The following is a 12,865-nucleotide window of genomic DNA, read 5'->3' as shown; positions in this document are numbered from 1 at the left end:
AGGGAAGAAAAAGTATTGCTTGATCCCTCAGGGGAACCACTCTTTTTGATCTGGAGGTGTTACAACATCTGAGATCTTCAGAGTGGTGTCCTTTTGAACATGTAGCTCTGTATGTGGCTCAAAGAGTCAGCCCTTAGACAGAGTAACCAGAAATATGAGGGCTGAATGCCCACGCACTACTGTTTTCGACGACCTATGCATGATGCCGTAAATCATGTCGGAAACCACAATTCTCAGGACAAAGTCCTGGATGTAATGGGCCCCACCACAAAAATCTTGGACATGGAGGCTGCCCTGCCCAATGAATTCCAGATTGATCTAATGGCATCGAGAGGCTCGGTACAGAGGGCCATATGCCTCATTGGCAGCGCAAACTCTGTGGCCGCAGAATGACGCAAAGCATTACTTCTGAAGTTAGACACTAAACGGGTCAACATGACCATGACCTCTTTGGGGAAGTCTTGGAGCTAGGAAACTATGTGTACGCATTTACAGAATTAGACAAAGCCCAAACCAATAGCAAGAAGGTCTTCAAGACCATAATTTTGGCTGGCAGGTCCAGAGGCCTCTTTGCCAGCCGGGCACCAGGGGGTTCCTATATGGGACTACGAGGCTCCAAAATCTCAAGAGCATCATTGCAGGAGACTAGATCTCCATCTTCAACCTTCTTTCCCCAGCGAGGTTGCCAATGGGGCCAGAGGGACTTATTTTAAGAACAATGTCATGTCCCCCTTCTTCCTTGTTAGAGTTGGAGGCAGATTACACTGTTTTTATCTGGCTTGGGAAGCACTCGCTTCAGATGCTTGAGTTCTCCAGGCAATCTCTGGATACCGAATAAAGTTTTCTCTGGCCTCCATGCCTATAGACCCTTCCCCGAAACATTCACTTCTCGAAAGCAGACAAGGTGTTTGGTCTCTCAGGAGATCCAATTCTTATAAGGAAAAAGGAGCAATTACTCTGATCCCGTCATCTACCCCAGGTTTCCTCAGCAACGTAGCGCATTTGCTTGATTATAAGACTACCCCCCCCAAAAAAAATGTGAATATTCATTTGGGGAAAAAAGCCTGAATATAAGACTACCCTATAGGAAGTTTTAATAGTAAATATTAATTCACATGTAAACTATTTTTAATAAAAACTGGGAAAAATGTTTTTTTTTTATTTGCCAACCTGCCTCCCAGTTATGCACATCTGCCTCACAGATATTAACCCCCTATATGCCACTGTCTACAGGAATGCATTTTAACCCCCTATATGCCACTCTGCTTCCCCAGACTCGTCCGTACTTCAGACTCCCTGGTGTCTAAGGGGGCAGCCGGTGCACGTCTGCGCGATGCGCATAGACAACCGTTGGTGCCGGTACTAAAGCCGGGGCTTCTATGACTGAGCACTGGAAGGTCAGGTCACGCCGGTGCTCAGTCATAGAAGCCTCCGTCACCAGCTGCCAGGGAGAAAGATCCACGTTCCTTGCAGCACTGCGAGGGATCCTCCTCTCTGGCTGCCGGAACTTCTGCTGAGGCTTCTTTGATGGGGCACCGGACAGTCACGCCGGCGCTCCATCATAGAAGCCCCCAGAGGAAGCAGCAGCGGAGGTAACCAGAGAGGAGGATCCAGGTCCCCTGCAGCGCTGCAGGGGATCTGGACCCTAGTCTTGTAGTCAGACCTCTTTGCTCTGGAAAAAAAACCTTTTCTTATAATCGAGCAAATACGGTATTTTTGGTTCCCAAGGAGGGAGGCGGTTTTCGACCGTTGATCAATCTTCGGCCTCTAAATGCCTGTATAAGATATCAACGTTTCCAAATGTAAGGCATTCGGTGCCTAAGGGACCTACTATATTTCGTGGATCTAAAGGATGTGTACTGGACAGTCGCAATCGCGGAGGACCATCAAGACTTCCTGCCGTTTGGTTGGGATGGACAGAGGTGGCGATTCACTTGCCTGTCATTCTGTCTGTCGTGGTCCCATAGTGTTTTACCAAAGATGTTAAAGCCGGTAGTAGGCTACTTGCGCAAAAGAGGGGTAAGGCTTATCTACCTCGACGATATGCTGATGTTGTCCAGAACATCTCAACACTCCAATTACATCTTCAGAATCTGTTTTTTTTTTATAAACTGAGAAAAGTCATGCCTCATCCCAGTGACCAGGACAGCCTACGAGCATACATGGAGTGCATGGAGTCATTGGTGCTTGGAGAGACACTTGAATCTCATTCTTGCACCTGTAACTTCGATTCTCTCCTTTTTGTCTATTCTTTTTGATCAGCATTTGGCTTACCTTATGATTATTTTTTTACGGATTGGTTATTTTGGCAGACAGTAAGGGGTACCATCAGTTAAGCATATTTTAGTATGCCGTTTGTTGAAGGGCATCAGATTTTCTTGCTGCAAGTATTCTGAATGGCCTGCCAATCATGATTTATCACTTTGTCAATTATCAGCCGAGTTAGTGACTCTATTTTGTCTGATTTCATGTAAATGGGTTTCAGGTGTTGTTTATGGAAGGAGTGAATTTTGAAATTTCTAAACTTGCCAAAACTGCAATTAAATCAGGTTTCCCTCTTCTCCTCAGTTGCCTTTTTATTGGTACAAGAAAACCGTCAACCTGTTTCTACAACATGTTTAACTAGATGTTAAATGGATTTTGAGTGAAGAAGGTGTGAATCTTTCCATTTTCGGGTCTCATTCCACAAGAAATGCGGTGGCCTCAAAGGCTGCACATTTGGGGTGTAAGCTGGAAGACCTCTTTAAGGCTGCATATTGGTCTAGAGAATCTACACTTTGTGCTTTTTATTTTAAGCCGACCGTTCATTTTTCTGACAGTGTTAGCACAGCTTTGATCCTGCGTAATATAAGCCTCCGTGTCTTTGTAAATTATCAGATTTCATTAGTTCATGACGCGAAGTCATGCTTTATAAAGACACGGATATTATTTCCTCCCTTACTATGTTATATTGGTTGTTCGTTACTCTTTCATTTATACTTTACCCTACCGCTTTTTTTTGGTTTGCCGGTTATTATTAGTCTAAGAATTCTATGGTTTTATGATTTATCTGTTCCATAACCTTCTTTTATTCTTTTTCCTCTTTTGTAGTTTTAAAAAAGGCAATTTGCTGAATGATTTCAGAATTGATTTTGGATTTTTTTGGTTCCCGTTTACTTGATTTTCCATTTATATCAGAGTGATCTTTGATGCTCGTGTTTGTATGCCAAAGAAAGATGGAGTGTTTAGAATACGGCTTACTCGTGTGGAGGAGAGGGGAGTCATTTGGAGTTATTGGTTGAATGATCTAAGTTTGTTTATTTTTAGGGCTGCAATAATCGATTAGTTGGCCGATTTTTATTTTTTTGATTAATCGGATAAAAAAAATGCAATTTTTTAAAAATTTAAAATGTGATAAAAAACGTACAATTTACACTTTCACCTCTTTATTGCAATGGCCTCTCTCTCTGTATTCACCTTCTTATTTTACAGACATAATAATAAAAGCTACAAGAACCCAAACAGTGTTTCTCAAACTAGGTTTTAATACAAAGTTATTAGTAAATATTAATTCATATGTTAACTATTTTTCATATTTAATAAAAACTATGAGAAAAAAGCCTTGTTTATATTTTCTTTTGTTTACCAAACTGCCCCTAGTTATCCACATCTGACCCCCACCTCCCATACTCCACTCTGGCTCCTCCCTCTCCCATACTCCACTCTGGCTCCTCCCCCTCCCATACACCACTCTGCCTCCTCCCCCCTCCCATACACCACTCTGCCTCCTCCCCCTCCCATACTCCACTCTGCCTCCTCCCCCCTCCCATACTCCACTCTGCCTCCTGTCAGCAACGGAGGTTCAGAAGACACCAGGGAGCCCGTAGAGAGGCAGAGTGGCGTATGGGAGGGGGAGGAGCCAGAGTGGTGTATGGGAGGGTGGCTCCCATACACCCCTCTGACTCCTCCCCCTCCCATACACCGCTCTGCCTCTCTACGGGCTCCCTGGTGTCTTCTGAACCTCCGTTGCTGACAGGAGGCAGAGTGGAGTATGGGAGGGGGGAGGAGGCAGAGTGGAGTATGGGAGGTGGAGGGGCCAGAGTGGAGTATGGGAGGGGGAGGAGCCAGAGTGGAGTATGGGAGGGGGAAGAGAGACGGAAGTGAGAGACCGGCCGACAGGAGAATCCAGGTCCCCTGCAGTTTTGCGGGGGATCTGGATTCTAGTGTTATAATCCGATCTCTGTTTGAGGTCGAAATATAGGAGAAGATTTTTTCAGAGCATTTGCTCTGAAAAAAACCTCTTTTTATAATCGATAAAAATCGATTCAACTAATCGATAATGAAAATCGTTGACAACGATTTTCATTATCGATTATTATCGATTAGTTGTTTCAGCCCTATTTATTTTTAACCTTTGGTATTCTTTGCCGCTGAAAGAATTACAGAAAGAGTTGATGCATAATATCCATGTCTTTAGAAATCATGACTTCACATCATGTTATAATGTAATTTTTTTTATACTTGTTCAGGTCCTTATACATGCTTTACTTGCAAGCATAAAATACACATTTGTGGATTTCACTGAATAGTCAGTAGTAGCTTGTTTATTTCTCTGTAGATGGGAACAGCCTGTTTGATTCCATGGCAAGCGGCATGCGCCTGATCGTGAGCTGCATATCCTCCTTCCTCATCCTCTCACTCCTCCTCTTCATGGTGCATCGGCTGCGGCAGAGGCGCAGGGAACACATTGAGTCACTCATTGGAGCCAACCGTAAGCGCCTTTCATGCATGTATTTTCCATAGCTTTTTAGGCTGCATGGGCATTATTACATTATTGTTACGTTAAAATACCATCTGGTATTTTTTTTGTTTAAGCTGTGGAGAGCCACTTATTAAACTTACAGAATGTTATAAATGCAGCATTAGAAACATCATTCCTAGTACAGTTTTTAAAACTCTTCCAAAAAATTATTCTTTAATCCAGTTGAAATTTGCCTAGTTCTTAAGTTTTGCAGTTAAAACAGCCACTAGAAACAGGAGAAGCTTCTTTGTTTTATGTGAGTAAACCTTCAGTGGACATGATAAAATGCCAGATTTCTCAGTCTGTTTTGCTTTAAAAGATCACTTCAGCCATCTTATGCAAATTATAAATTACATTTCTGTGTTTCCTTTGCAAAATCATGGATGGATCCTGCAAAATCCCTTCATATGCATTTGCCGTTTCCCTATGTCACAGCTATTTCTGTACAGGAGATATGTTCAGCCCAACGCATCTCCTGATACATGCTCTACTTACTGCCTCTGCTCCAGTGTTGGTTCAGGAAACGATGCAGACAGGGGATCTATTAAGACATGCGTCTGCAGAAAGTTCTCTCATTGATTTTTAGTGGGAGACCATTCCTACTACTGATTGACTGGTTCAAGCAGCCAGTCAGCGGACACAAATTTTATCCTGTTGTGTCCCCTGTAAGTCCTTTAAAACTTGTGGCAAGAATCCCTTTAGGACGTACAGGTACATCCTGACTTTGAGTTAACAGGGACATTTATCAACAGTCTTGACCGATCACGCTGTAAGTTACACTGCTGATGCCCACCAGGAGTTCACTTGAATATACGAGAGCATGTAGGGCTCTCCCATTGCTGCCCCTGCTGGCTAATTACAATTATTGTAATCTGTTATGTAGGACTATCGAACCCTGCTTGCTGATCACATTATAATCATCAAAACAGAAAAATAGTTTCTTCCCTTTACAAAAAAAAAATATGAAAAAATCAAGGGACAAAAATGAAATGTAAATTAAATAATTAAAGAGACTGGGAGTCCAATGATGTCAGCTGATCTCTTCATAATGACCCAGATATTTGGCCATAATGCACAGCGCTACAAAGAAATATTGATATGAACTGTTAATAGGACTGCTGGAACATATTTAAACCTGCAAGGTGGGTACAAGAAGATTTCCATTGGAGCTTTTGGCAGTTCGTATTTTCAACTGGGCCAAAAGCTACGTTTACCGTCTGGCAGACGTACACATCCAGAGTTCCCTGATTATTCACACGGACTACTTGAGTAGGATTGGGTTCATCCTGGAGAATAGGATCTCCATCCAGAAGTCTTTCAGGAACTTGTCTTCCGTTTTGGTACTCTGTTGTTGACCCTATGGCTCACATAGAAAACGCAGACTTTATTATCTCTATCCTCGGAAGAAAAAACCCTTAGTTTGGAGTGGATGCCTAGATACACCACTAACCCAAAGCTCACCCATGACACGTTACACAATACACTTAAACTAATACGATACACCCAAATACACATCTTGACACCAAGTATTAACACACACTCTAATAACTATGCATTCATGCTTACACAGACACTCTAACCTATGCTGACATACAGACTCCCTTTCTCCCTCACATGCTCTCTCATCACTGCAGCTCTCCTTGCCTCACGCTAATCCCTGTCTATACTGCTGTTTGCATTATGTGTGAGCTGCTGTCCTACTACTGCAGGGTCACATAACATGACCCTGCTCGGCATCTCAGAGACAATAATCTAGAAACTGGCATTCTGCACCCAAATCGGGAAACATTACCATCTCATTAAACAAAATCTGAATCCAGGACTGATAACACCTTATTTGCCTAATTCCTTTAAGCAGGGTTTATTGTATATTATGTTCATATATTATTTAAAATAAATAATGTAGTGTAATTATAGCTGCTTCTTATTTTGTGACTTTCGTACGGCATTTACTGCTCTGTTGTAAAGTCTTAGAAGTGCTGTAAGGGAACTTGCATAAAATCAGCTAATTTACCTATTATGCCCATTATTCCTCCTTGCAGTTCATCACTTTAATCTGGGACGCAGGATGCCTGGATTTGATTATGGACCAGATGGATTTGGCACTGGATTGACCCCACTCCATCTTTCAGATGATGGCGAAGGTGGAGCCTTCCACTTCCACGAGCCACCTCCCCCTTACACTGCCTACAAGTACTCGGATACCCAACATCCTGATGACCCACCTCCACCCTATGAAGCATCAATTAGCCCAGATATCATTCTGTGTTCCACACCTGGTGAGTTGAACTTACTGGTATTGTATTTTGCCATATCACCTTTTACATTGCATTTGTCAAGATTCTTCTCAAAATGACAAGAATTGAGTTAGACTTTAGGTCACAGCATAGATGGGCTCTTCATCAATTACGTTTTTTTTTTTTTTTCTTTTTTTTTTTCTTTTTTTTGTTTTTTTTTAGCTCCAAGAATATTTCTTGTCAGTAAACAATGAGATTTAATTTTTATTGCCTGAGAGGGAAGCTAATTGTACAGCCTACTCCCAACAATGCAGTGGTTCAGTATAGATTGTGTTAATTCGGCATACTATAAAATCTCATATAAAGAGTGGAGCCATGTATAATACATGTACTTTATGTAGAACTAAAGTTGCAGGAAACCTCTACATATAGTCTTATCTTTTTTTCCCCTTTAAAGTCCTCTCCGTTTTTGCTCTTTTTACTTGTGTATGTCCCCCTGTACTTAAATTTTATTTCTGTTTCCACTTAGACCAAGTGACTCATCAGTCAACTGTGCTGGGCCAGCTCTCCACTGCAAGTAGTAGCAGCGCCTCATCCCCTCAGACCTCTGAGGAACCACTGCCTCCACCGGTACCACCACTTACTCATCCCCGAGCAGATACTGAAGACTCTGAAGATGGTAGCACTTCCTTGCTAGTGCCACCTAATACCCTCCAGAGTGAAGCCTTCGCTAGTGATGGCCAGTTGGGACCACCACCCAGTAACTGTTCTGTCAACACAGTTGTGTGAAAAAGAAAACAAGCAATTGTACACCAACCCGGGAGCAGCACGCAACCAGTGTCCATTACAAAGCTGAGCCCCTGAAATCGTGGAACACTGCCCACTTTCAGTCAGCTCCCAAAACTCACTCTTAGCTAGATTAATATTTTTTTCCTTTATCACCCCTTTTGCTACCTAAGGTGTCTACACCAAGTTGCGAAACTCCCCTGGCAGCTCAGGTGTTAAATAGGCGGGTTTCAACTTGGTCTGAAATCATGATTTACAATGTAATAGTACATTTCAGGCTCTGCACTTTCTCCATTCCCCTTTAGTGTGTATGTGCGAGACAAAGGAACCGCGGGAGAAAGGGGACAGTGTCGCTCTCTTTGACTTTTTTGATACAGAATTTAGGACTGTATTTTCCTTTTCCTGCTTTTTTCCCGTTAATTAACTTGCAATAATCAAGCAAGAGATGTTTTAATGGGACCCCTATCAATACTGTAAACTGCTCCAGCTGGATATGAAAATGCTCACAAGTGATATCATGAAGACTTTTGTGGTGACTCTGAAGCTCACTCGTATTTGCTGTTGGTTTTCCAACTGTTAATCTCTGCATAAAACTTTTTTCCCCCCATCTCCTTTCCATGTTTCTTGTGAAATCATATTTGTATGTGGCAAATAGGTGGTTATGGATATGTCTCTATATTTGTAAGGTTTAGATAATGGGATCTAGTCACCAAAGAGAGAGTTGCAGTTTCAACTCCTTTACGTCACTATACATCATAAACTGCCAACCCCAGCGAACTTCTGCTATAATGTAGAGTTAAATCACAAAAAAATCTTCATCCTGTCATATTGAATTATGCATTATACAGAGCCAGCTCAGTCCCTCATGCTGGAGAAACTTGCATGGGTTAACGGTTTATAATAAATTGAGTGTTAGGGGCATTGAAACCACTACTCTCCCTTTAGTGAATAAACCCCAGTGTCTTCAGTTGGGACCAGCAGATTTAAAAAAACAAACAAAAAAAAAAACATTTCTAATGTCCTCTCCAATTTAATACTAGACTATTGCCATCTAGTATCCCAAACTAGTCATGCAGTTTGTAGCCATCTTTTTTATTGTTTATATTGAGTAACCATATCACCGCATGTCCACATATGCCGGGACTCTACAGTTTACATGGGAGTGTAGGATCAGAATGCACTGTGCAGGTAGTGAGAGGGCATGCGGTTTGGAGAAAGAGGTTTTTAGGAACTCTTCATTGTAGAAGCTGTTTAAAATAATAAAATGCAGCTTTAGATTTTTGTTAGGTGCCTTCTTTCGTTTTCCCGTGTGAATATTAACAAAAGAAGAAAAAAAAAAAGTGTTTTGGAACAGTATGTTTTGAAAAGAACCAGTTGGTGATTATCCTGTTCCGTATGCCACTGTAAGATTTTGTAAATAGATTTTTTTTTTATGCATTGTGTGTAAATGTTTGGCCTTTAAGTCTTAGAATGTGTTATGAATAATGGAAAATTGTACCTTCATTTAAGATAAGCTAATTTAATGTTTAGGAAAACAAATTGCATTTTATTGAGATTAATTTCCCCTTCCGCACAAACCCTTGCTAAACCAGGGTTTGGAGCTTCAGCTGTGACACTGTAGAAGTTCACTGACTGGTCTGCTGCTGGCTGCAGGTCATTTATGTAGCAGAACCTCAACTATTGATTGCTCCCCATAAACTAGCCTATGTGCACAAGCACACATTTATTTACTGCAGGAATTAATATTATAGAACTTGCAGCAGGTAAAGGTCAAATGTGAATTTCGTACCCATACCCCATTGTAAAAATTAGGTTTTTCTTTCTGGCATGCACATTAGAAGTGATAGTGCTGTTGTGGGTCTTCAGAAATGTGGCCCTGCTATATCATGGTCATGTTTTAAGTCATTGGCTTCTTAAGGTCTCTGTGAATGACTGGGGGGTATTCATCTTGAAAACATTAAAGGCGTGCCACCCATCGTGTGCATGTGATTTATTAAGGAGCTAGATGGACTGCTCCTTGCAAATAAGAGCAATAGTCAATAATGCCATTCATTATTCATCCAAAAATATTTTGCATGCAGCAGGTTTTGAAAGTGCTTTCCAAAAGATTTGTGACATGGAACTGTTCTTGTTGCTGGGTATTAAGGCACTTTTATTCCACTTCACCAGCATCTGGAAACAACGCCTGGTTTGTATGCATTCTTAAAGCTTTGTAATATGGTCCAATATATTGGATATAGATCCCATTTAGTTTCCTAACGGAGAACAAGATAAAATGAAGGTGGCAGTTAAGTCCTGTGTGCCAGTGACTTAAGTTTGTTTGCCAACATGCTAAAGTTGAGCATTGTTTAGCTCTTGTTCCCAGAGCAGAAAACATGATATTCTGAAACTTTACTGCTTACGGTCAACCTAAAATAACACACAAGACTGTTTTAAAGCCAATATGTACCGCATATTGCATATCCTCCTTAAGGCATTACCATTGATCGCTTTGTAGGTCCTGTGAGAGCTTCAAAAATCTGACGTTCACAAGAAATGGGGTGAAAAAACTGTGGAGGAAGAGGTTAAGAAGCGTGGCTGTCCTTGACATGACTGCTTTTTCTCCTCGGCCTCTGTTTTTTGTGAATGCATTTTACCTGTGGCTGTGTACGTAAGTTTGTTATATCATGCAGAGATGACACTTGATGCTGTATTTTTCAGCCCTTGTGACTTTAAATTACATTTTCTTGTTTTATTTTACACTAAATCTTTTTTTCTCCTCATGTCAATGTGATAAAACATTTCATTCTGATGCCAAAATAATAAAAAAACCTATTCTATAAAAGATTGTATGTGGCAGTGACTAAGAATGATACAATAAGATATTCCCTTTGCTCATTATGGCAATACTTTTTTTTTTTTTTTATAGAAAATGTACAGACAATATCTTAGTTTGAAAATCTGTAGTCATCGGCTGAAGGATTATGGCTCCATAAAGGAACATAAAAGCAGCAAGACTATAGTGAAGAGGGTGCTGTATATGCAAATATGTTTCCACCAGTGAAGAACATTAACCAAAATTACTGCTCGTCACTGAGGTTTTTACATGGTTAACGTAGCTCAAATTTTAATTTCTGCATTCCACGTAAAGTAAATTAAGATATAAGCGATGTTTAGTGTTTGATGGTAGGGAGAAAAACATTGGAAAACAATGTGATAAAGTTTGTGTTTAAATACTGTGACACTATACAGCCCCAGGGAGATGTTGTGTGTGTATTTTGTGCAAATCTTGTGTATGGTTCCCTGGGGTGAAGCGTTTGGAGACCAGGATGGGCCAACGCTTCCACTCCTGTAAAGTAGCAGACTGGATGCCCAAACTGGCCTATGCAGGATACAGTCCAGAACTTTGAAGCCTACGTTCGGCAAGGTGCTGGGCATTAAAGCCGCCTTGAGTCTGACAGCCGGAGAGACTAAGTCCCCCTGTGCTTCCAGAGTAAGGAGAGGCCCTGAAGAAGATTCTTGAGCCAGGTTTACCTGTGTGTACTGTCTGGGGAGATGTTTCTAGAGCAGTGGTTCTCAACCTTCCTAATGCTGCGACCCTTTAATAAAGTTCCTCATGTTACGGTGACCCCCCAACCATAAAATGATGTAATTATATATTGTGAAATGTGTGTTTTTCGATGGTCTTAGGCGACCCCTGTGAAAGGGTCGTTCGACCCCCAAAGGGGTCGCGACCCACAGGTTGAGAACTGCTGTTCTAGAGCCTGGCTTAGCTGGGCCTGGCAGGGAAGTGAATGGTTGTCTGGGCTAGCAAAGTATAGCCAGCCAGGGCTTCAGTTGGGAGCTAAGCTTTTTCCTTATGATTTTGTTTTAGGGTGTTTGATTTGTGCACTTGCAAATAAATCACAGTTTACTGTAACTTGGGCCTTATTGTCCTGGAAGACCATGCTTAAGATCCCCAAAAATGACATTTATGTACCTGAACCAACAAGGTTTGTCACAATACACAACACTTGTATTTTATAAAAAATGAAAAGTATACTGCATTTATTAAGCTGTCTTTTAGGGAAACAAAATTTGTCAAAATTCAAATATCAAAAAACAAAGTAAAGTATACACAAGTACAGGCAATCGTCTTTTTACAGGGAAAGATTCACCTTAACATCATTGCATATTCTACCCAATATCAAGTTATAGCATAGTTCTGACACAACCTTATTGTTTTTTATACAAAAAAGGCATACACATTCAGATTCTTGGGTTGCTGCTAGAATAATAATGACCAATCAATACATAAAACAAAGCATGATCGCCAACTTTATTCAGGAGTAGTCCTTACCTGTTTATTTACAATTTAATGACTGTGTTCAGAACAGCTTGCTTTTTTTTTTTGTATTAGTCATAACCAGTATGTGGAAAGCTTTCCCAGAATAGCGGAGGCTGTTCAAGGAGCAAGGGGGGCAAATCCGTATTAACCATGGCTCTCATGGTTTTGGAATTTGATGTCCGACAAGATCATAAAGGTGTAATCATCTAGTATCCACATACTTCTGGTCATGTAGTGTATACCACATCTTCTGTTCTATTCTTATTCTAATATCTATGTTACTTGTACTGCTTAATTATATTGTACTAAAGATGTCCATATGGCCAAGTATCTCTCAGGACCTTGGACAGCGCTTGTTATCTCACCAGCCTCCAGGAGAGGGCACCAGAGGAAGCTCCTGTTCCCCAGACTATTACGAAAGAAGGTGGTTATTAGTAAAACGGTCTTAATTTTATAATCGTTTAAATTCACTATGTCCATAAAACACCCCATAATAGATATTAGGAAATAACAGAACTATGTGAATTTCATGTTACAAAGAGTGGAGGATCTGCCTCAAATTCTACCTTTACTATTTCAGAGTGTTGCATAGATAACCTGTGGCCTTTAGTAGCCACTGGCTTGTGAAATCTAGGCATTAAATGCACTAGTAACTTTATTTCTTTGGTAAGAACCTGTGAGTCTCCGATTTACAACTGTTTTATAATCCACCTGATTTACTCGCCCTCTCTCTCTCTCTCTCTGACCTTGAGTTTC

General features: G+C 41.0%; 1 protein-coding gene across 1 annotated transcript in view; it reads left to right on the top strand.

The window, feature by feature from the left end:
• LOC149290330 (integral membrane protein DGCR2/IDD-like) overlaps positions 1-7,806 on the top strand; it is a 28,686-nt gene extending 20,880 nt beyond the window's left edge. The window contains exons 8-10 of the mRNA XM_089489494.1: positions 4,598-4,750; positions 6,823-7,059; positions 7,547-7,806. Of these exons, the coding sequence (XP_089345620.1) occupies positions 4,598-4,750; positions 6,823-7,059; positions 7,547-7,806 (650 nt within the window). The remainder of the gene's footprint in view (positions 1-4,597; positions 4,751-6,822; positions 7,060-7,546) is intronic.
• The last annotated feature ends 5,059 nt before the right edge of the window (positions 7,807-12,865 follow it).

The sequence above is a fragment of the Sceloporus occidentalis genome, unplaced genomic scaffold (genome assembly GCF_023333645.1).
Source record: "Sceloporus occidentalis isolate IW3139 unplaced genomic scaffold, rSceOcc1.0.p SCAF_40, whole genome shotgun sequence".
Taxonomy (NCBI): Eukaryota; Metazoa; Chordata; class Lepidosauria; order Squamata; family Phrynosomatidae; genus Sceloporus; species Sceloporus occidentalis.
Note: the sequence above shows the minus strand (reverse complement) of the source record. Positions and strands in the feature narration are given on the sequence as shown.